The sequence below is a fragment of the Canis aureus genome, chromosome 8 (assembly GCF_053574225.1).
Source record: "Canis aureus isolate CA01 chromosome 8, VMU_Caureus_v.1.0, whole genome shotgun sequence".
Lineage (NCBI taxonomy): Eukaryota > Metazoa > Chordata > Mammalia > Carnivora > Canidae > Canis > Canis aureus.
This window is the reverse complement of record NC_135618.1, coordinates 59,821,658-59,846,306: the sequence shown is the minus strand read 5'-3', so window position 1 is coordinate 59,846,306 and position 24,649 is coordinate 59,821,658. Positions and strand designations below refer to the sequence as shown.

Sequence of the window (24,649 nt, the reverse complement as noted above, 5' to 3'; positions counted from 1 at the left end):
GAAGCTGGCCTAACACTATCATCTAGGCTTTGGTGTTGACAGGAGCCGGTATGACACTCACAGACTGGTTTTCTCTTGATGAACATAACATAACGTGACGTAATGTAACATAACATAACATATCAATTTTACAAAACACAACACGATAAAACAAGGCCACCACTGTGGTGGATCAATACAAAAACAAGACCATTCTATCATGAACATTAAGAACATTATCTAAACAGAAATGACCAAATATCCCCATCCTGGCTACTAATGATAATTATGCTCCTTTATCAATTATAGCTTTAGTCTTGCTCCTTTCTTCCTACTTTTGAGATAAAATTTTTTAAGATATCCAATCATAGAACTATCCCCACTTTCTCATAGCATTAAAACCAGAGCAAAGCCCCTTTCCTTGAGTCTTCCCCAAAAAACCTAATACAAGCTCAAGTCCTATAAGAAGTCATTTCTAACATCTTCTTACTGAGATGCCCTACAGTTTCCCATATTGTGTGGTTTTCCTATTGCAATGAGTCAATAAACCCAATTTTGTTTAATTATAGGTGTGTTCTTGGTTGCCTTTGACAGGACAGGAGGGCATTGTCACTGGAAATTGGCTTCTTTTTTTTTTTTCACTGAAAGATACTGATTTTTAAAAAGGTAACTCAAAACAAGTTTTAAGTAGTCTGAAATCATACAGGACAGGTCTATGGGTTTGATATAGCCAAAGGCTGCCAGTTTGCAACCTTTCTGTTGGGTGATCTCCCTTCTGATGTAAAGATTAATATTATGAATAGTTAATAGCCATTAAGTACCTAAGCTGAACCAGGGATTGAACACATACTTTCACATGCACTATTTCATTTAATGTTCTTTTCTACTCAAGTCATTTAGAACTCTCTGAATTCTATTCATGCTGTGCCATTTGCAAGGTCGTCTGCTGCATGTTTGACTATAAATGAGGTCAAATCCCTATTTTACAGGAAGATGCTGATGTATACCGGTTCTTCCCACTGTGAGCCTGTAGCCATAGGAACTGTGATCAAGTACACAATAACACCTCCACGATCAAATCTCTGGGGAACAAAGTTCATTTTAATGAAGCTGGTCTGACTACAGAGCAATCTGGGGGACTTTCTGGGCTTCACAGCAGTGTGCCGCCTCCTGACTTTGAGCTGGCTCTGGAGGAGGAGAAAGCGGAGCTGTCTCAGGTATGGGCTCCTTATTGGGAGCTGGGACTGGGGTCAGGCAGGAAAAGGATGTGGGGGAAATTCTTCTAGGCATGCTACTCCTGAGGAGAAAGCAGGAGAGGGGCTTTGTATACCAGGTCCTATGGTCTCTGAAGGCTTTACCAGTTCTGTGAGTGTATGAATTGTGCCTTGAATATAGGATTCTACCATCACCATTAGCTAGAATCTACCATTAGCTAGAATCTACCATTAGCTAGAATCTTTAAGGACTCTTCCAGCACTAGAATCACAGGAGCAAGTAACCCCGTTCAGTGACAACTTTGGCTTGTAAAAATGGGAGGGAACAGGAAAAGCTTTTAGGTTAAGTGCTGGAGTTTTTACCCCATTAACTCAATTCTCTTTCTGAATCCTTACCGTTTCTCACACAATATGTCCTTTATTCTATTCTCCAAAAAGCCCAAGTCTCCTCTGACTGCCTGAGGTGAGACCTGGGAATCTGAAGCCCACCAAATCCCTGCCTTTCCGTTTACCTCTACTCTGTGGACCAAGGTTTCTGCTTCATTTTCCCTGGATGTCAAAACAGTTTCCCTAATACTGGAGCTAGCCCTGACCCCTTGGCATCCCAGACTACTCTGGCCAGTGCTGGCCCTTGGAGTCAAGACTGTCTTCCTGTGCTCATAGTGTCAGGCTGAGCCTTGCTGTAAGAACCTGATTACTCAGGGACGCCTGGGTGGCTCAGTGATTGTCTACCTTTGGCTTGGGTCATGATTCCAGGGTCCTGGGATTGAGTCCCGCATCGGGCTCCCTGTGAAGAGTCTGCTTCTCCCTCTGCCTATGTTCTGCCTCTCTCTGTGTGTCCCTCATGAATAAATAAATGAAATATTAAAAAAAAGAAACTCATTATTCAGAACCCCATTCTGAATATAGCCACTATAGAGAGTCTGTTTCTCATGTACTATGTGGATCTTAACAGCCTGAATCAAGATGTTTGGACACAGTTCAGTGGGCCATGGCCACATCATTCAAGGAGTGGCTCTATGCCAAATCAGGTTCCCAGCCCAGATCTCCAGTCCCAGTCTTGTCCTCTTTATCACCAGACCATTCTGCTGACAAGGTGTCGCTCTGGACAAGTAGTTCATTTTGAAAGAGATGACCAAAAAGGTAGATGAGATAAAGACAGAGACAGACAGAGAAAGAGAGAAAGAGAGATATTGGGGACAGAGTCTCCTAAAAAGATGTCATTTTTAATCAATCAATCAATTAACCAATCACTGGAGGCATAATGGAGGGCTTTATTTCTTCTCCATCCTTGCCCAATATGCAACTTTGAGACTTTTTTTATTATTTAGAAAATTTTTAATTGTTTTTTTTTTGAAAAATTTTAATTGTTATTGAAAAGTTGATACACACAGTAAAAAAAAAAAAATTCAAATAATGGGCACCTGGGTGGCTCAGTGGTTGGGCGTCTGTCTGGCTCAGGTTGTGGTCCCGGGGTCCTGGGATTGAGTCCTTCATCAGGTTTCTTGTGGGGAGCCTGCTCCTCCTTCTGCCTGTGTGTCTGCCTTTCTCTCTCTGTCTGTCATGAATAAATAGATAGAATCTTGAGAAAAAAATTCAAACAATAACAGAGTATGCAGTATAAAATACATTCCCCCCCACTCTGACTTCTAGTTCTCTTGTCTAGAGGCAGCCCCTGTTCAGAGTTTCTCATTTATCTTTCCAAAATATACTATGCATATATAAGCATGTGTGCATCTAATCTCCTTTTTGTGAAACACATATCAACATACTATTATTTTTTCCTACATTATACTGTTCCACTTGAATAAGCTCAACTTGGAGCTTATTTCAGGTCTGTGCATGTAGATATGTCTCATCCTATTTAGCAGATGCATCGTATTATATTATGGCCCTACTGATGGGACAATTCCATTGGTTTTCTTTGTTTTGATATTATTAACAATGCTGCAATGAATATCTTTGTAATATATCTTGAAATACATGAATGAGTAAGTTTGTCAGATAAATTCCTAAAGATAGAATTTCTGGTCAAAGGTTACCGTTCACCTTGATAGATATTTTAACTCTGTCCTGCAGAGAGCTTAAATCAGTTTAAGCTTATCAACACTTATCAACACTGAGAGTGGGCCTGCTTTTCCCATACCCTCACCAATAGGGTATTTCTAGACATTCAGTCTTGGTGTGGCTTTAGTAGTTTATTCACCCAAAAAATGCATATATATTATCATGAGGCTTTGATCTGAGCACAAGAATGTAGAAATCAATAGCACAGATCCCGAACCTTGCCCTCATAACCTAGACATGCACACTATCATATTATCTGGAAAATGCAACAGTGGTACAAGGTACAAAAGTAGGACAATGAAGGGAAGAGCTAATTTCATCTGTTTGAGGGAGACTAGGGTTTGTTCAAAGCTAGGGAAAATTTTGTGAAGAACCTAATATCTGAGATAAGTTTTGAAGAATGCATTTAGCTAACAAACATGTGTTAAGTGCCTGCTATGTGCAAGAAACTGTTCTGGGTTCTTAGGTTATATTAGTGACAAAACAAAGATTCCTGTCCTCATGAAGCTTATGTCTTAGTGAGTCAATAACCAGTACACATAATAAGTTATATAGTATGTTGCAAGGTGATAGGACCCATGGAAAGGTAAAAAACAAAATAGGGTAAGGGGGATAAGGAGTGTCTATGGTAGAGGATGATGTGAATAGCAATTTTAAGTAAGGTGGTCAGGTAGACCTTGTCAAGGTGATTTTTAAGCAAAGACCTGGCAAAAGTGATTTAGTTAGGAAATAGCTAAGGAAAAGCCTTCCAGATAGTGAGAGTAGCCAGCACAAGGCTCTCAGGTCATATCTGAAGAGGAGCAAGGAGACCAGTGGACTGAGAGAGGGGAAGGATAGTAGGAGAGGGGTCAGAGAGACAATACAAGCCTTTAGGCCACTGAGACAACTTTGGTTTTCCTCCAGGTAAAATGAGAAGTCATTGCATGGTTTTAAACAGAAGAGTATCATGATCTTTCTTTTAAAAAAAATTTTTTTTTAAGATTTTTCTGGGGGTGCTTGGGTAGCTCAGTCGATTAAACATCCGACTCTTGATCTCAACTCAGGCCTTGATCTCAGGGTTGTGAGTTCAGGCCCTGAATTAGGCTCCATGCCTAGCATGGAGCCTACTTTAAAAGCAAAAAGATTATTCTTGATGTTATATTTAGAACACACTGTAGGGTGGGGACAAGGATAGAAGCAGAGAGTATAGTACGTCAGGCGTGAGGTGATGGGAGCTTTGACCAACATAGTAGTAATGGAGATGGTAAAGAAGTAGTTGGATTCTGAATATGTGTTCAAGGTAGAGCCATAGAACTAGAAGTGGCATGAGAGAGGAAGAAAGGTGTAAAAATGATCTCAAATGTTTTGGCCTGAGCTACTGAAAAGAAAAATGGAGTTATCTTCAACTGAGATAAGAAAGCTGAAGGTAAGGCAAGTTACAAAGGGAAAGATCAAGTATTCAGTTTTGGATATGTTAAGTTTCTGAGACCCATTTGACATGCAAGTGGAGATGTCGAGTAGGCAGTGAAATATATGAATGTGAGGTTTGAGAAAGAGGTCTAGACTAGAAATATAAATTCAACATGTAAATGATGAGTATGGGTTTTTCAGGCAGATGAGAATGGGGAGTGACCCACGTGAAAGAAACAGCTTGAACACAGGCATAAATATTTGAATTAGCAACTTATGTCTGGGGAACCATCAATGTTCAGTTTTCACTGGAGTTTAAAGTACAAGGGGGGGACACCTGGGTGGCTCAACAGTTTAGTGCTGCCTTCAGCCCAGGCCCTGATCCTGGAGACCCAAGATCGAGTCCCATGTCAGGCTCCCTGCATGGAGCTTGCTTCTCCCTCTGCCTGTGTCTCTGCATCTCTCTGAAAGAAAGAAAAAGAAAGAAAAAGAGAGATAGAGAGAGAGAGAGAGAAAGAAAGAAAGAAAGAAGAAAAAAAGAAAGAAAGAGAAAGAAAGAAAAAGAAAGAAAGAAAGAAAGAAAGAAAGAAAGAAAGAAAGAAAGAAAGAAAGAAAGAAAGGAAGGAAAGGAAAGGAAAGGAAAGAGAAAGAAAAGAAAGGAAAAGAAAAGAAAGAAAAAAAAGAAAAGAAAAGAAAAGAAAAGAGGGGTTAGAGCGGTAGAGGATGGCACTGCAGAGGTCAGCAGGAATATGACTGCCAAGGGCCTTATAGGACAAACCAAGAAGCTTCAATTTTACCACAAAAGCAGTGAGAGATGAATAACCAGAATGGTATTTCAGAGTGATTATTCTGCATCTGAGAGAAGGAATTCTGGGGAACAAGTCTAGAAATGGTTTCAATAGTCCAGGCAAGAGACTTGAGGATTTGCACAAAGGCAGTAGCAGTGGAAAGGCAGAGAGAAGAGTGGATTTGAGAAATATCTGTAGGGCAGTAAAGTTTCAGACTGATTGGATATGATGGTTTAGGAGTCAGGAAGAGGCAAGGATGATTCCAAGGGTACAGGTGGTGATGTTAACCAAGACAGGGAAGAGTGGGGTGGACGGGAGCAGCTGCAGATAGAACATGGGCTCATTATGAGTCCTTTCAGATATGCTGTAGTTGGATGTTAGATATATTAGCCAAAAGGTTTGCTCTTGGGATTTTGGGTCCATTAGAATTAGTCATCAGAGGATAGTTAAAACCATGCGTATGAGTGTGTTTTGGATGAGGGAAAGGGAACCAGTAGAGAAGAGTCCTTGATTTCTTTCTTTCCCTCCATCACTAAGTCCTATTGCCTCTGGTATCTTCAATTTAATCACTTTTCTCCACCCCCATGTGATTAGCTTCCTTGAACCTTGGGAATTGTTCCTAATTTCCTCTTTTCCATTACTGCCTCCTTTTGGCCTGTTTTCCTTCTAGTAGCCAGAGTGATCACTTAAAAATGTATATATTATCATATCATCATTCTCCTTAAAAATCTCCATTGGCTTTTCATTCCCTTTAATAATGAACTCCAGTCTCTTTACAATGGTTTACAAGGCCCCAGCCCTGGAGTAGCTCCCCAACCTCTTTCCACACCACCCTCTCCTCATTCATATTCTGGTCACCCAGGCTCCCTACAAGCCAGTCCTTTCTTCTCTTGATCTTTGCACTGCTGTTCCTTCACCTAGGATGCTCATCCCCCAGACACAGAAAACTTCAGGTATCAGCTCAAAAGTCACCTTCACACACAAAACTACCCTCCCCCCAAAATAATGAAACACCTCTCTGACCACCTTATTTACTTATTTTTTTTTTTAAAGATTTTATTTATTTATTCATGAGAGACAGAAAAAGAGTGGCAGAGACAGGCAGTGGGAGAAGCAGCTCCCTGCAGGGAGCCCAATGCAAGACTCAGTCCTCAGGGACTCAATCCTCAGATCTGAGATCACACCCTGAGCCTAAGGCAGACGCTCAACTGCTGAGCCACCCAGGCATCCCTCTGACCTCCTTATTTAAAGTGACCTGTCGGGCAGCCCAGGTGGCTCAGCAGTTTAGAGCTGCCTTCAGCCCCAGGGCCTGCCCAGGGACCCTGATCGAGTCCCACCCACGTTGGGCTCCCTGCATGGAGTCTGTTTCTCCCTCCTCCTGTGTCTCTGCCTCTCTCTGTGTCTCTCACGAATAAATAAAAATGAAATCCTTAAAAATAAATAAATAAATAAAGTGGCCTGTCCCTTTATCTTCATATTCCTTTCCCTCTGTATCCATTTCAAAATTACTTGTTAATTATTTAGCTTTCTCACTACAGTGGAGGCTTTATGAGGTCTGGAGCATTATGTAATTTGTTCCCCCCACTATAATCCTAGCATCTGGGCACATAGAGTTGCTCTGTAAATTTTGTTGAATGAATACAGGTGGAAAAGCAGAGAAGGATGATTGAGGAAGCAGTGAGGAGTTGAGAGGGCATCTGGAGCACAGTGAGATGATTGGCCTTGGGCTGGAGGAGAAGGACACATGCATGTTCCTCTGTGAACAGAGGCAAGGAGGAACGTTTGAATGGGTATGTAGGCAAGTATATATATGGGGCATGAGGGTGTATGGCAAGGGCAGGATGTTCAAGGATTTCATGGTTGATGGCCTCTTTCTGGTGAGGTCTTTTGGTGACAGCTCAGATGGAAGTTTCAGAGGTTGGGTAAAGGATTTGAGGAGCATGGGAAAGATTTGAAACAGTTACTAAGGAGACTGAGAAAGGGAACTCTCCAGAATTTTGCCTATGATGTGGCAGCCACCAGGTGAGTGTTGAGGTTATAGACAAGAGGAGGATGTGAAACAGACTTTGCTTTCAGGAATTTGCAATCCAAAGGAGATAGAATTTCTATAAGAAAGTTGGAATGCAGGGTACTGGGTACTGTAATGGGTGGAGTGTTGTTGAGACTTGATGAGGGTGGGAACTCCGTTCTGAGAGTGGGGAAAAACATTAAAGAGGTTGTGTACCAGCAAGAGAATGGTACCAGCAAAAGTACGGTGGAGTGGAATGCCTGGAGTGAAAAGTGGAAGGTGATGCTGGAAAACAGGGTTGAGGCTAGGTAGTGAAGGATCTTATATGCACCAGGAATTAGAACTTACTCCTGCAGTCAGCAGAGGTCTTTAACAGAGCAGCAGAATCTTGTGATTGCTCTTTTAGGAAGCTAACCCACACCTAATGTGGGTGACAGATTGAAGGGAGGAGAAATTGGAGGCAGTGAGAAAGGTGAGGAGAGAGTTGCCTTGGTCCCAATGTGAGATAATGAGATTCTGAAGTAATCAAAGGCCGTAGAGAGGAGGGAAGGGATTCCAGTTTTGATGATGGATGGTATGTGGGGGGTGAGGGGAAGGTGGAGTCAAGGCTGACTCAGACCCTTCTTGCTTGGAAGACTGGGTGGATGATGATACCGTTACCAAGGATGAAGATACAGCAAGAGAGTCTATACTAAGCAAAAGTAATAAGCTCAGTTTTTTAAAAAAAATTGTGTCAAATACATATAACACACAATTTACCATTTCAAAGAGTACGCTTTAGAGGCATTAAGTAAATTTACAATGTTGTGCAATCATTACCTCTGACTAGTTCCAACATATTTTCATCACCCCAAAGGAAATCCCAAATCCATTAAGCTGTTGTTCCCTAGACCACTTCTGCCCAGCCCCTGGCAACCACATGTCTGTTTTTCTGTCTCTATTGGTTTGCCTATTTTGGATATTTCATATAAATGGAATCATACAATATGGGACCTTTTTTGTCTGGCCTCTTTCACTGAGCATAATGATTTCAGGGTTCATCCATGTTGTAGCGGGTGTCAGTACTTCATTCTTTTTTTTCTCCATCTTTTTTATTGTGGTAAAGTATACATAACATAAAGTTTATCATTTTATCCATCTTTAAATGTACAGTTCAGCTATATGTTAATTAGTTGAATTCAAATTAAAAAGAAAAAAAGTGTACAGTTCAGTGGCATTACATACATTCACACTATGTAACCATCATCACCATCTGCCTCCAGAACTTTTTCCATTTCCCTAAACTGAAACTCTGTACCCATTAAATAATGATTCCCCAATCCCCTTTCCCACCAGCACCTGGAAATCACCATTCTACTTTCTGTCTGAATTTGACTATTTTAGTACCTCATATAAGGGAATCATACAGTGTTTGTCTTTTTGTGACTGGCTCATTTCACTTAGCATAATGTCCTCAGCATGCATCTATGTTGTGGCATGTGTCAGAATTTCTTTCCTTTTAAAGGCTGAATAATGTTCTGTTACACACACACACATTCCCCTCACATTTTGTTTATCCATTCATCTGTTGATAGACATTTGGATTATTTTTACCTTTTGGCTATTATGAATAGAGATACTGTGAACATTAGTGTATAGGTTTTTATTTGAACACCTGTTTTCAATTTTGGGAGGTGTCTGCTTAGAAGTGGAATTCCTGGGTTATATGGTAGTTCTATGTTTAGTTTATTGAGTACCTGCCTCAGTGGCTTCACCATTGTACATTCCCACTAGCCATGTACAAGGGTTCCAATTTCTCCACATCCTCACCAACATGTTCTATTGTCCTTTCTTTATTACTATTATTATGGCCTTCCTAGTGGATGTGAAGTATCATGTCATTGTGATTTTGATTTGCATTTCCCTAATGACTAATGATGCTCAGCATCTTTTCATGTACTTATCAGGCATTTGTATATCTCCCTTGGAGAAACATCTGTTCAAGTCCTTTGGCCATTTTAAAAGTTGTGTTGCTTTTTGCTGTTGTTGACTGGTTAGGAGTTCTTTATGTATTCTATATTAACCCTTCATCAGATACATGATTTATAAATATTTTCTTCTGTGGGTTTTTTTTTTCTCACTCTCTTGGTAGTATTCTTGAATACACAAAACTTTTAATTTTTTATGAAATCCAACTTATCTTAATTTTTGTTGCTTGTGCTGTTGGTGTCACATCCAAGAAATCATTGACAAATACAGTATTTCAAAGATTTGCCCTATGTTTTCTCCTAAGATTTTTATAGTTTTAGCACTTAAGCTTAGATCTTTGATCCATCTGAGTTAATTTTTTTTTATGATAGTCACACAGAGAGAGAGAGAGAGAGAGAGAGGCAGAGACATAGGCAGAGGGAGAAGCAGGCTCCATGCACCGGGAGCCCGACGCGGGATTCGATCCTGGGTCTCCAGGATCCCGCCCTGGGCCAAAGGCAGGTGCTAAACCGCTGCGCCACCCAGGGATCCCTTTCTGAGTTAATTTTTTAAAGATTTTATTTATTTAGTTAGAGCACAAGCAGGGGGAGGTGAAGAGGGAGAGGGAGAGAGAGAATCTTGAACAGACTCCATGTTGAGCATGGAACCCAACACTGGGCTTGATCTCACGACCCTGAGATCATGAAATGAGCCAAAATCAAGAGTCAGATGCTCAACCAACTAAGTCACTCAGATGCTCCATTTGAGTTAATTTTTGTTCATGGTATAAAATAAGGGTCCAACTTCATTCTTTTGCATGTGGAGATCTAGTTTTCCTCTCCCCATTTATCAAAAATGGTCCTTTCTCTATTGGTCTTGGCTCCCTTGCTGCAAATCAATTGAGCATGTATGTAAGGATTTATTTCTGGATTCTTTATTTGATTTATGTGTCTGTCCTTATATCTGTACCACACTGTTTTATGACTGTAGCTTTATCGTGTGTTTTGAAACCAGGAAAGTGAATCCTTCAACTTTGTTCTTTTCAAGACAGTGTTGGCTGTTTGGGGTCCACTGAGATTCCATATGAATTTTAAGTTTCCTGTTTCTTTAAAGAATGCCATTGGGATTTGGTAGGGATTGCATTGAATCCAGAGATCATTTTGCTTGTGCTGAACCTAAAGACCAGCCAGAAATGAAACCTATGATCTTCTCCTGTATTTTCTGAGCATGTATTCTGCCCTGAGAGCTTTTCAAAGCCCTATTTTCCAAAGATTCTCATTTCCCATTTTTTTTCTCCCTGGCTTTTGGTATATCTCTTGTTTGCCTCATCTATTGTCTTTTGCCCCAGATGGCACTGGCTTGTTCCTTTAGATTTTAATGTTTTCTGGCAAGCTCCTCCATGTAGCTGTTTCTCTGCCCTAATAAGGGTATTCCAAATTAGACAAAATAAGTCCTTCAGGAAACCCATAGCAGATCTAAACAGACTAATATAATTCCTTGAGAAAAGGTCTATTGTTTTCTTCCCTTTGGGACCAGGTACCCACACTGGAAACAGTCATCAAGACTGTCACTGTGCCAGGATGGAGATGGAGTAAAGTGAACATTAAAATACCACAAAGCTCTCCTACTCGGTTTCTGTGATCTTTCTGTTGGTTAAGCACTCACATGTTGCTATAAATCTTTGACTATCTTCCAGAATTCTGATATGTTAATTCTGACAGGTTTTTTCTGGTTGTTTTTTTTTTTTTTTTTTTTTTTTGATAGCTCTGGGGAGGATGGGCTGCTAGAGGTCTCTACACTGCCCTTCTCAGTGATGTCATTCCACGAGCTCAGTATGAATACACTGAGATGCCTGTAGGATACTAAGAATAGACAGTTATGGACTCTTGAAGCCAGAGATGTGTCCACACCATTAGATCCCCAGAACTTAGAACAGTTCATGGTATACAGGGGGCACTCAAAAAATGTTTGTTGAATTAATGGAACTTAAAAAAAATTTTTTTAAGATTTATTTACTTTAGAGAGAGAGAGTGTGTGTGTGTGTGCATGCACATGCACATGAGTTGGGGGAGGGGCTAAGGGAGAGGGAAAGAGAGAACCTCAAGCAAACTCCCACTGAGCATGGAGACCAACATGGGGCTCCATCCCAAAACCCATTAGATCATGACCTGAGCAGAAATCACCAGTCAGATGCTTAACCAGCTGTGTCACCTAGGTGTTGCCAATGAATGAAGCTTTAAAAAAGACATTTGAGAGGTGCCTAGGTGGCTCAATGGTTGAGCATCTGCCTTTGGTTCAGGTCATGATCCTGGGGTCCTAGGATTGAGTCCCATATCAGGTTCCCTGCAGAGAGCCCGCATCTCCCTCTGCCTATGTCTCTGCTTCTCTTTCTGTGTCTCCCCTTAATAAATAAATAAATAATTTTTAAAAATGAAAATTGGGACCCCTGGGTGGCTCAGTGGTTTAGTGCCTGCCTTTGGCCTAGGGTGTGATCCTGGAATCCCGGGATCGAGTCCCACGTCGGGCTCCTGGCATGGAGCCTGCTTCTCCCTCTGCCTGTGTCTCTGCCTCTCTCTCTCTCTCTGTGTCTATCATGAATAAATAAATAAAATCTTTAAAAAAAATAAAAATGAAAATTAAATTAAAAAGACATGGGATCCCTGGGTGGCGCAGCGGTTTAGCACCTGCCTTTGGCCCAGGGCGCGATCCTGGAGACCGGGGATCGAATCCCGCGTCGGGCTCCCGGTGCATGGAGCCTGCTTCTCCCTCTGCCTATGTCTCTGCCTCTCTCTCTCTCACTCTCTGTGTGACTATCATAAATAAATAAAAATTAAAAAAAAAAGACATTTGAAGTGTTCTTGGGTAGCGCAGTTGGTTGGATATTGCACTCTTGGTTTTAGTTCACATCATGATCTAGGGGTTGTAGGATCAAGCCCCACATTGGGCTTCGCACTGAGCTGAGAGTCTGCTTGGGACTCATTCTCTCTCTCCCTCTGCCCCTCCCCTCCACACACAGTCTCTCCCTCTGTCTAAAATAAATCTAAAAACTAAAAATTAAAAAAAAAGACATTTCAGAATATGGACCTTAAACTTGACTTCAGTGTATGGCCTAGAGACAGGAATTTTTTAATAATCAGTGTATAGATGATAATTGAAGCAATTGATGAAAAAGAAGTTGTTCTCAAATTACATTAGGAATAACTAAAATCCTTTTTGGACAAAGCAAAATTACTACTGTCACTTGCCCCCGTAAAGTTAATGACTGGTATTGTGTGCTCTTCCAGACTCTTTACTACCTATTTTTACTATATATGTATATAGTAAAAAAAAAAATGTATATATATATATATATATACACACACACACACACACATATAATTACATAAAATATATATAATTTTATACAAAATCGTATCTTCTATTTATGCAAATATTTGGCAGATAGCTTTTTAAATATATATCTTAGAAAGGGGCAGCCCTGGTGGCACAGCGGTTTGGCGCTGCCTGCAGCATGGAGTGTGATCCTGGAGACCTGGGATCGGGTCCCACGTCGGGCTCCCTGCATGGAGCCTGCTTCTCCCTCTCCCTCTGCCTGTGTCTCTGCCTCTCTCTCTATGAATGTGTGTCTATGAATGAATAAATAAAATCTTTAAAAAAAATATATATATATATATCTTGGAAAGATATCAGTAAAGTTTATATAATATATTCAAGACATTATCCTAGACACAATTTACTTCAAGAGTTAAAGGGACAGATCTAGATTTAGAATACCTCAGTTTAAATATTTGCTCCACCATTTATTAGATGTGTAACTTTTGTAAAGCACTTTCATTTTCTTCATCTATTAAGTGCAGTGGTAATAATAAGTAATATGTTTTTTGTGTAGTTTTTGAGATTTAAATGAAATAATAAACGCCATAGCACCATGTTTGGTACATGGCAAACTTTAATAAAAGTTTGCTATTTGGAATGAACAATCAGGAAAGTAAGTAAAAAAAAAAAATGCCATTTACAATAGCATCAAAAAGAATAAAACTCAGGACACCTGGGTGGCTCAGCAGTTGAGCGTCTGCCTTTGGGTTGGGATGTTGTCCGTTGTCCAGAGTTCCATGCAGGAGCCTGCTTCTCCTCCCTCTGCCTGTGTCTCTGCCTCTCTCTGTGTCTCTCATGAAAAAATATAAATAAAATATTTTTTAAACATTTTTTAAAAAGAATAAAACTCTTAGAAATAAGTTTAATCAATGAGGTATAAGGCTTGTACACTTAAAACTACAAAACATTGGTGAAAGAAATTTAAGATAACCTTTAAAGAAATTAAAGAAACAGGCATCCTGTGTCTTAGATTGGAATACCTAACATAGTTAAGATGATAATACTAATTAAAGAGATCTCTAGGTTCAGTGCAATCTCTAGTGAATCCCAGTGGTGTTTTTGTTTTTGTTTTTTTTCCAGAAGTGGAAAGGCCAACCCTCAAATTTATATGGAATTGAAAGGGACCCCAAATAACCAAAACAATCTTGAAAAAGAGGAAAGTTTGAAGACTCACACTCCCTGATTTTGAACTTCCTATAACACTACAGTAATGGAGACTGTGGTATTAGCATAAGAATGGACATATAGACCAATAGAATAAAACAGAGAACTTAGAAATAAACCCTCACATCTAAGGTCAATTGATTTTTTCACACTTCAATTATCTGTTTTTTGCATGATTTATATAATAAAGAATGCATTAGTAGAACAAAATTGTAAAAACTTTACAAGTAAAGAGATACATAGATATCAAAGGTGCAGGCTCAAAAGTTCTTCCTGATAGAAGTGCACAATCAAAAAGATTTGGACAATGGTGTTGTTAACAAGGTTGTTTTCACAGGAGGTATTCAAGGTTGCTTTGTTTTTATATTGTTAATGAATAGAGGTAAATATTTCTATGTAAATTAAATGAAGCCAGTGAGAAACAAGGTAGATGACAAAAGACTTTCTTGGAGTAAAAGAAGTTTGTGAAAAATTATTAGATTCCGGAGAGGGAGACAAACCATAAGAGACTCTTAATCATAGGAAACAAACTGAGGGTGCTCGCTTCGGCAGCACATATACTAAAATTGGAAACAAACTGAGGGTTGCTGAGGGGTGGGGGGATGGGTAACTGGGTGATGGACCTTAAGGAAGACACAGGATGTAATGAGCACTGGGTGCTATATAAGACTGATGAATCACAAACTCTACTTCTGAAACTAATAATACACTATTTGTTAATTAATTGAATTTAAATTTTAAAAAATCATTAGATCCATATTTTGTAAGTCTTGAAACACTGGCCAGTGGCCATGCTTCTTGTATGGTTAACGGATTTTTGACAAGTGTGCCAAGATCACTCAGTGGGGGAAAGAACAGTCTCTTCAAGAAATGGTGCCAGGAAAACTGGATGGCCACATGCAAAAGAATGAAGTTTGACCCTTATACCTTATTTGTGTATAACGCAAATTCATTGAAAATGGATAATAGGCCTAAATGTAAAAAAACTAAAACTATAAAACTCTTAGAAAAAAATATAGGGACAAATCTTCTTGACCTTGGCAATGATTTCTTAAATATTATATCAAAGCACAGGCAACAAAAGAAAAAAAAATAGAAAAATTGGACTTCAGAATGAAAAACTTGTGTATCAAAGGGTACCATCAAAAGAGTGGGAAGACAACACACAGAAGGGGAGAAAATATTTGCAAATCACATATCTGATGAGAGATTAATTTCCAGAATATATAAAGGATGCCTACAACTCAAATGACAAAACCACAAACAACCTAATTCAAAAAGCACTTGATTTTTTTCAAAGAACACATGCAAATGACAAATATGCACATGAAAAATGCTCAATGACATTAGTTATTAGAGAAATGCAAATAAAACTCACAATGAGGCACCACTTCCAATGCACTAGGATGGCTATTATCAGAAAGATAATAATAAGTGTTGTTGAGAATGTGGAGATACTAGAGCCCTTGCATGTTGCTAGTGAAGATGGAATGTGATGTGGCTAGTGTAGAAACCAATCTGCCAATTTCTCAAAGGTCCTATAGGATCACCATAGGACCCAGCAATTCTATTCCTAGGCATATAAGATATGAAAACAAGGACTCAAACAGTTACTTGTTCACCAGTGTTCATACCAGCATTATTCACCAAAATTTATTATTCTGCCAAAATGTGGAAACAGTCTAAGTGTCCATCTACAAATGAACGGATAAATAAAATGTGATACGTATATACAATGGAATATTATTCAGCCAGGCAGCCCGGGTGGCTCTGCGGTTTGGTGCCGCCTTCAGCCCAAGGCGTGATCCCGGGGACCCGGGATCGAGTCCCATGTCAGGCTCCCTGCATGGAGCCTGCTTCTCCCTCTGCCCGTGTCTCTGCCTCTCTGTCTCTCATGAAAAAATAAATAAATAAAATCTTTTTTAAAAAAGGAATATTATTCAGCCTTAAAAAGAAAAGAAATTCTGACGTATACTATAACATGTATGAACCTTGAAGACATTATGCTAATAGAAATAAGCCAGACACAAAAGCACACATATTGTATGGTTCCATTTATATGAAATATCTAGAATAAACAAATTCATAAAAATAAAAAGTAGCAAAGAGGTTACTGGGATCTGGGTCAAGGGGGTAATGGGTAATTGCTTAATGGTTACAGAATTTCGGTTTGGATGAAAAGTTTGGAAATAAAAAAAAAAAAAAGAAAAGTTTGGAAATAAATAGTGGTGATGGTTGTACAACATTATGAATGTAATACCACTGAACTGTACATTTTAAAATGATTAAAAGGACAAATTTTATGATAAATGTATAATATATCACACTAAAAAAAATAGACAAAAAAATAGGCAGGTCTTCCTTTAAAGAACTTACAATCTAGTTAAGAGAATTGGGACATTTAAAGAAATAACATTAAGTATTTGATGATAGGGCAGCCCGGGTGGCTGAGCGGTTTGGCGCTGCCTTCAGTCCAGGGCGTGATCCCAGAGTCCTGGGATCAAGTTCCACATCAGGCTCCCCGTGTGGAGCCTGCTTCTCCCTCTACCTGTGTCTCTGCCTCTCTCTCTCTCTCTCTCTGTGTCTCTCATGAATAAATAAATAAAATCTTTAAGAAAAAAGTATTTGATGATAGCATGAGAAAAGTGGTTTTCTTTGGATAGAGGAAACATTTCCCTGGAAAGGGAAATGAGGGAAGTTCCTGGAGTGATGGAAATGTTTTATGTTTTGATTGGGAGGTTTACATGGTTTACATTTGTCAAAACTTACAAAATTTCATACTTAAAATTGTGTGCATTTTACTTTATGTAAATTTCACCCGGTAGGGGGGCATTATTAGCTACTACTAATCCCTTGACTATTAATATATATTGTAGTTATTTTCTCCTACTTCTCATTTGTATGAAATCCTTCATCAAATAGAGGCGTTTAATTTTTTTGTACCTCTTAATCTCCTTTATGTATTTTGCCCATCTCCCCACCGGCAACTCACAGTTTGTTCTCTGTATTTAAGACTGGTTTTGTTTTTGTTTTAATTGCACACTTAAGTGAAATCATATGGTATTTCTCTTTCTTTGACTTATTTCACTTGACATAATGCCATCTAGGTCCATCTGTGTTGTTGCAAATGGCAAGATCCCATTCTTTTTTAAGGCTGAGGAACATTCCTGTGTGTGTGTGTGTGTGTGCGTGTGTGTGTGTGTGTGTGTGTATCACATCTTTATCCATTCATCTATGGAAGGACACTTGCTTCCATATCTTGGCTATATAAATAATGCTTCAATAAACATAGGACTGCATGTATCTTTTTGAATTAGTATTCTCATTTCTTTTGGATAAATACCCAGTAGTAGAATTACTGGATTGTAGAGTATTTCTATTTTTACTTTTTTTGAGGAAACTCCAGACTGTTTTCCACAGTGGCTGCACCAATTCACATTCCCACCAGCAGTACAAGAGGGTTCCTTCTTCTCTACATCCTTGCCAACACTTGTTATTTATTTTCTTCTTGATACTAGCCATTCTGACAGGTGTAAGGGGTATCTCCTTATAGTTCTGACTTGCACTTCCCTGATAATGAGTGATATTGAACATCTTCTCATGTGTCTGTTGTATATCTGTATACACCACCTGTCTTCTTTGGAAAAATGTCTATCTGGATCCTCTGTTCATTTTTCAATTGGATTGGTTTTGAGGGGGACACTGAGTTGTAGAAGTTATTTGTATATTTTGGATATTAACCCCTTATCAGATATATTGTTTGCAAATATTTTCTTCCATTCACTAGGTTCTCTTTTTGTCTTAGGAGCCATATCCATATGTTGCTAAGGCCAATATCAAAGAGATTATTGCAGAGGCTTTTAATTTTAAATAGTTGTTGATCCACTTTTTTTTCATTTATGGTTTCTGGAATTTATGTCTTGCTTTAGAAGGTATCTTATTCCAGGTTTGCAAACATATTTTATTTTTTCTCAATATTTTATCGTGTGTGTGTGTGTGTGTGTGTGTGTGGACGTGCACGTACTTGTATGTGTGTATTATATGTAGCTGTTGACTAGTTGAAAACCATGGGTAAGTTTTCTAACATTGCTAAGCCTTGGTTTTCTCACCTGTAAAGTAGAGATAGGGATCCCTGGGTGGCGCAGCGGTTTAGCGCCTGCCTTTGGCCCAGGGCGCGATCCTGGAGACCCGGGATTGAATCCCACATTGGGCTCCCGGTGCATGGAGCCTGCTTCTCCCTCTCCCTGTGTCTCTGCCTCTCTCTCTCTCTATCATAAATAAATAAAAATTTTAAAAATCTTTTTTTTTGGGATCCCTGGGTGGCGCAGCGGTTTGGCGCCTGCCTTTGGCCCAAGGCGCGATCCTGGAGACCCAGGATCGAATCCCACGTCGGGCTCCCGGTGCATGGAGCCTGCTTCTCCCTCTGCCTGTGTCTCTGCGCCTCTCTCTCTCTCTGTCCATGCACCGGGAGCCCGACGTGGGATTCGATCCTGGGTCTCCAGGATCGCGCCTTGGGCCAAAGGCAGGCGCCAAACCGCTGCGCCACCCAGGGATCCCAAAATTTAAAAAATCTTTAAAAAATAAAAAAATAAAGTAGAGATATTGCTGATTTGGCTTTGGTACTGATAAAATGACATTTGAAGGCCATTAAATGCTTTACTCATTTAGAAGTTAGTCAGAAGAGGGTAGCTATTATTATTTTATATTATGGTATTATCTATTATGGTATTTGACATTTTATCATAATTTTTTGTGCATCTGTCTCTTTCACTAAGGCTTTTCATTGGTAGGAAATGTGCCTTCCCTCAGTGCCTACCCAAGTGCCTTGCATTAAATAAGTGTTCAAATGTTCATTGAATGTAGGAGTTAATTGAATATATGAATAATAGGATAAAACCAAAAAGTAGGGTACCTGGTTGGCTCAGTCAGTTAACATCTGCCTTCAGCTCAGCTCATGATCCTGGAGTCTCAGGATTGAGTCCCACATCTGGCTCCCTGCTCAGCAGGGAGTCTGCTTCTCTCTCTGCCCCTCACTCTGCTCATGCGCTCTCTCTCTCTCTCTCTCTCTCTCTCAAATAAATAAAAATCTTAAAAACAACAAGAAGAAGTAAAAGAAAGAAAGACAAATTTTATCCAGCAGTTCTGATACGAAACTAAACACAAAATTGAAGTCCAATTGAAGGAACCTTATGAAATATGTAGGGGCTCTTGTCCAAGGATGGACTCCAAGAGAACTGAGGTTCTGCTGATTGAAACTGCCTATAAACATTCAGGCAAAAGTGTATTTTTCCAGGGAGAAGATCCATAGGCAGATTTTACTTTCTAGGAGGCCATGGATCCTGAATACTTTGCCCACTATTGTATTCCCAGCTCACAGAATACAGCTTGGGGGCAGCCCAGGTGGCTCAGCGGTTTAGCACCACCTTCAGCCCAGGGCGTGATCCTGCAGACCCAGAATCAAGTCCCCTGTCGGGCTCCTACATGGAGTGTGCTTCTCCCTCTGCCTGTGTCTCTGCCTCTCTCTCTGTATGTCTCTCATGAATAAATAAATAAAATCTTTAAAAAAAAGAGAGAGAATACTGCTTGGTAGCTCAGAAATGTTTCTTGAATGGATATCTGACTGAATGAAAAGCTTTCATCAGATTTTCACAGGGGTCTGTGACTCCAAAAAGTGTTAGAGCTTGATAATATAAAAGAAAAAGAAATCAAATAGATCCCTGAGAGCTTTTATCTGGGCCAGAGCTCCGAAAAGAATCTATCATTATGGACTGATGAAGGAGCCCCTTCCCCCATTCCTTCTAAAGGACTGGGTGATTCCCTTCTCAATTGGCTTTTTGATTCTCACATTTGCAGATTCTCACATTTGTTTGTAGTCAGGCTTGAATCAGAAGCCAATTTCTGCCTCCTACTGTATGACCTGTTAAATTAAAGCTGTCTAGGCCAGTTTTCTCCAGTAACATCCACCTTCAGGACCCTGTGAGTGGATTACCAAATCAGAACATTGGTATAATGCTGCCTGATTATAGTGTACAACCAGTTTTGTGTCCTCTTGTGCTCTTCCCCTCCAACTTTTTTTTTTTTTTTTAAGATTTTATTTGGGGGGCAGCCCAGGTGGCTCAGCGGTTTAGCGCCACCTTTGGCCCAGGGCGTGGTCCTGGAGACCAGGGATCGAGTCCCACGTCAGGCTCCTGCATGGAGCCTGCTTCTCCCTCTGCCTCTGTCTCTGCCTCTCTCTCGCTCTCTCTTTGTGTGTGTGTGTGTGTGTGTGTATGTGTCTCATGAATAAATAAATAAAATCTTTAAAAAAAAGATTTTATTTATTTGGGATGCCTAGGTGGCTCAGCGGTTGAGCATCTGCCTTGGGCTCAGAGTATGATCTCAGGATCTGGGATCGAGTCCCATATTGGGCTCCCTGCATGGAGCCTGCTTCTCTCTCTGCCTATATCTCTGTTTCTGTCTCTCTGTGTGTGTGTCTCTCATGAATAAATAAAATATTTTTTTTAATTGTAGTTACTTATTTGAGACCGAGAGAGAGAATGAGCAAGCATGAGCATTGGGGAGAGGCAGAGGGAGAAGCAGACTCCCTGCTGAGCAGGGATGCCCTGTGCAGGGCTTGATCCCAGGACCCTGAGTTCATGACCCAAGCCAAAGGCAGATGCTTAACCGACTGAGCCACCCAGGCACCCCCAACTCTTTTTTCCTATGTAAGACATTGGTTTACATCCATTTACCTTGATTTCTAGGCCTTGAGGCAGTTCCTTACTATAACCAGTTTGTCTCTAGTGGTCCGTAGAATTTGTTCATTGGGCTACATAAGCAAATATGCAATAAGCAATTATGGTCATTTACAAGAACTGCTGTCCAAATATGCCTAATTACTTTGCGGTACAAGAATAATGAAGGGAAACTCCCATTTGTTGACTTCCTATTGTGTACCAGCACTACACTATGCACTTTCATGTCTTATCTTACCCTACAAATTAGACTTGTCATTTAGTAGAAACATTGAGAAAATTTTTACTTACGTGGATATTAATTTTGTGCCTGGACCATAGTGGGGACTAAAAAATAGCTGTCAACCAAATAAACTTTCTTTTACCTTTTAACCTAAATTTCACAAACATTCAGCGTGGACAGATGTGCTCCCAACCTTAACATGACACTGAAAATTAGTACGTTCTCAGTGAAAGTGGCCTGTAAGAAGCCATTTTCAATATATTAAACAAATACTTACTGAGTAAATACTGTGCTCAAACTATGAAAAGACCTGGGGCTTGTGGAGCATACTCTTCCAGGTTCAAAGGTGCTGGCTGGGGACACAAGACTAAGACTAGGGAAAAGTGTGCTGGCTCAGACTGGACTGGGTGTGACTGTTAGGTGGGCAGAGACTTTTCCAGGCTTTCAGGAGAGATCTCTTGCCAGGACTAAGCAAGAAGGATTTGGTGGGAAAGGATTAGATTCAGTGTTGGGACACTTGGGCTCTAGTTCTCACTGAGGGTTAACTGGTTGGGAGACTTGTGCTTAGTCCCTTAACCTCTCCAGACATCAGTTTAGCATCTGGAAAATAAAGTGGGGTGGGGGTGGTTATTAGTGAACTTGTTCGGTCCTGAGTGCCTTTCAATTCTTAGGTTCGAAAATTTGCTGTCAACCACACTTACTTTTCCTTTGAGAACAAAATACTTCCTACACTTGTAATTTCAAATAAGTCAATCAATGGCATTCATCAGCCACTCTTAGAGAGACTGTGCCATAAATTTCTCCCCATATACATACCAGGATATTTTTTTAAAGGTTTTATTTATTTATTCATGAGAGACAGAGAGAGAGAGAGAGAGGCAGAGACACAGGCAGAGGGAGAAGCAGGCTCCTCATAGGGAGGCTGATGAGGGACTCCATTCCGGACCCTGAGATCACACCCTGAGCCCAAGGCAGAGGCTCAACCACTGAGCCACCCAGGCATCCCCTAATTGTGGTTTTCATTTGCATTTCCCTTATGATTAGTAATGTTGAGTATCTCTTCGTATGCCTATTAGCCATTTGTATATCTTTGGAGAAATATCTTCAAGTCCTTTGCCTATTTTTTAACCAGGAATTTTGTTGTGTTACATTGTAAGAGTTCTTTATATATTCTATATATTATTTACTCTTTACAGAGTTTTGCTTTGCAAATATTTTCTCCCATTCCATGGATTGACTTTTCACTCTGTTATGTCCTTTGATGCACAGGAATTTTAAATTGGTAAAATTTAAAATTTTTAAGTTGGTGTAGTCCAACTTACCTATTTTTTTTCTTTTGTTGTCTGTGCTTTGAGTGTCATACCCCAAGAAATCATTTCCAAATCCAATGTCCCAAAACTTTCCCGTTTTCTTCTGAGTTTTATCATTCAGCGCTTACATTTAGTTCTTTTGCGCATTTTGAATTAACTTTTGTATATGGTGTAACGTAAGGCTTTAACTTCATTCTTTCACATGAGAATATTGTTTTCCTAACACTGTTTGCTGAGATAACTAGCTTTTCCTCATTGAATGGTCCTGGCACCCTTGTTGATTATTTTACCATATGTGAAAGGGTTTGGGGCTATAAATTTTGCAGGAGGGGGTGGTACAGGAATGACGCGGTCCCTGTCTTAACGCAGCCTCAGTAGAGGTTTTGTTTCAAAAAGCATTTGTCCAGCGCGGTTGTGTTCAGTGCACACTGGGCCCATGTTTTCCCACACTTTTGCCTCGTAAGCTTCCCATACAACCAGTGAGGTAGGTGGGCTGAACCCCTTTAACAAACTCAGTTCCCCAAAAGAGCACTGTTATGGCTTGTCGGAGGCAGGCACAAAGTTAGGATTTGAACCCTGGGTTCTTGGCTCCATGCGTCCTATTTCAGGTAAGGTGGACTTCGATGTCCTCATCTCTAAAATATGGGCAAAAATGAAATGAGATGGTCTCTACTAAGCAGTCTGGCGGCCACAGGATCCTAGGCATTAAGGAGTCCACCAAAACCCGCGGCCAAGCGTGAGGTGTACACGTTAGGCCTGCAGAGGGGAGCGGAACCCAAACAGTCCGGAAGGCCAAAGTCCTAGGGCTGGAGTTCCACCCCCGGGCGGACCCCAAATTCTTACCCGGAACCTGGGCGCGGCTGGGCTGTGCGACTGGCGCGGGAGGGGGACGAGCCAACAGAAAAATGCCTGCGACGCGATTCCCGTTGAAATGCCCCAGTGTCTCCGGAGTGAGGCTTTCAGTTCTAACACCGTCCCTACTATAATCAGCTCCTCTGCCTCTCTGCCTTTGGCTCACCGATTGCGGAGTAGTTTCTTCTCCGTTGCCCCTTCCTTGGCTTCCTTCTTGGTACGCCCCCACCCAGTCTGGGAAGGGCCGGGCGGCTGCCCGCGTAGACACTGCGCATGCGAATCCCCACCGCGTGGGTGGTGATAGGGTGGGGGGTGCACGGACCCCGCCCCTTCGCTGCTCCACGCGTGACGTCGCGGGGGGCGCCGGCCTCCGCCCGGCTGCGAGCGGTGAGAGGGAGCGGCAGGCGGACCCAACGCCGCAGAACCGGGAAGGGATGTTGCGGGTGTTGAGTTCCTGCAGGAGGGGCTTTGCGGGGGGAGGGGAGGCCCAGGGGCACCACCAGCCGCTGAACTCAGGCCCTGCCCTCCCCCTTCGTGCTTTCTTCCCCTTTCCAGACGTGCGGGGCCGGGAGGCAGGGCAGGGGCTGGGCATTTGTGACACCTGCATTTCCCCGAAGCCCTCCTTCTCCCCCCACCCCATATGTTTATCCCGGTTTCCAGGTGTTCCTTTTCATCAGGCTGTCGCTTCTCGCTTGGAAAAGGGAAACAGAAGACGGATTTCAGACCTTGGCCCATGCCACTCTGTGAAAGTCCCCAGAACCTCAGTTTCCACCACAGTATTTTTTGCGTTGCTTCACCTGGTTTTAAAGATCAGTATGACACAGTGAAATAGAAAGGAAATGGACATTTGTTGAATTCCTGCATGGCTGAATACTATGCAAAACTGCTTTATTTGTCACATTTAGTCTTCATTATTTGGTGTTCTTTCACAGATCCTTAAGCTCACAAAGGTTAACTGATTTTTCTAACATAGCCAGTGAGTGGCAGAGGAGGATACAGATTGAACGGTCTTGCTCCAAAGTGGAGTTCTCATCAGACACTTCCTTTGTTTAGGCTATTGGATGGCACCGCTCTTCAGCCAGACCCTCGCCCCAGAAAAGCTGCTTCCTGAATTTCTCCCCTTGACAATTCTTCTGGGTTCCTTTTTCCAGCACAGTGTGTTCTGCTTTGCTTCTGCCTTGATTACTTCAGAAATGAAATGCAGCAAACATTTATTAAGTGGTGCAGGGGGATGAACACTGGAAGTCAAGAGCCTTGGATTCTTGTCCTGGCTCTATCATTAAGTGGCTGTGTGGCCTTGGGGCAAGTTCTTGGTCTTTTCAATGCTTTAGCTTCCCTTTGAATAAAATGGGTAAGTGCCTTCTGACTGGCAGGCTCTTGTCCATCCTGTCCTCCAGCAGGCTCTCCGTGGAGCCCCGGACCTCTCTCCTCCCCATGGGCAGCTGCCAGGCAGGGCACAACCTGCATCTCTGTCTGGCCCACCATCCGCCTTTGGTCTGTGCCACTTTGATCCTGCTGCTTCTTGGCCTTTCAGGCCTAGGCCTCGGCGGCTTCCTCCTTACTCACAGAACTGGCCTGCGCAGCCCTGACATTCCCCAG

General features: G+C 41.2%; 1 protein-coding gene and 1 long non-coding RNA gene across 7 annotated transcripts in view; one reads left to right on the top strand and one right to left on the bottom strand.

Moving 5' to 3' along the window:
* Positions 1–24,649, top strand: part of TMEM219 (transmembrane protein 219) — a 50,843-nt gene that overhangs the window by 17,022 nt on the left and 9,172 nt on the right. Inside the window, exons 3-4 of one of the 6 annotated variants that reach the window (XM_077907249.1) lie at positions 969–1,196; positions 24,451–24,649. In XM_077907249.1, the coding sequence (XP_077763375.1) occupies positions 24,485–24,649 (165 nt within the window). In that variant the 5' untranslated portion in view covers positions 969–1,196; positions 24,451–24,484. The other 5 variants (XM_077907247.1, XM_077907248.1, XM_077907246.1 and 2 more) reach the window with 5 other exon arrangements.
* On the bottom strand, positions 554–23,499 carry LOC144319318 (uncharacterized). Its single transcript, XR_013385181.1, has 2 exons — positions 23,042–23,499; positions 554–2,751 (listed from the first exon to the last, which is right to left on the bottom strand). It is a non-coding gene; the product is annotated as an uncharacterized LOC144319318 (long non-coding RNA).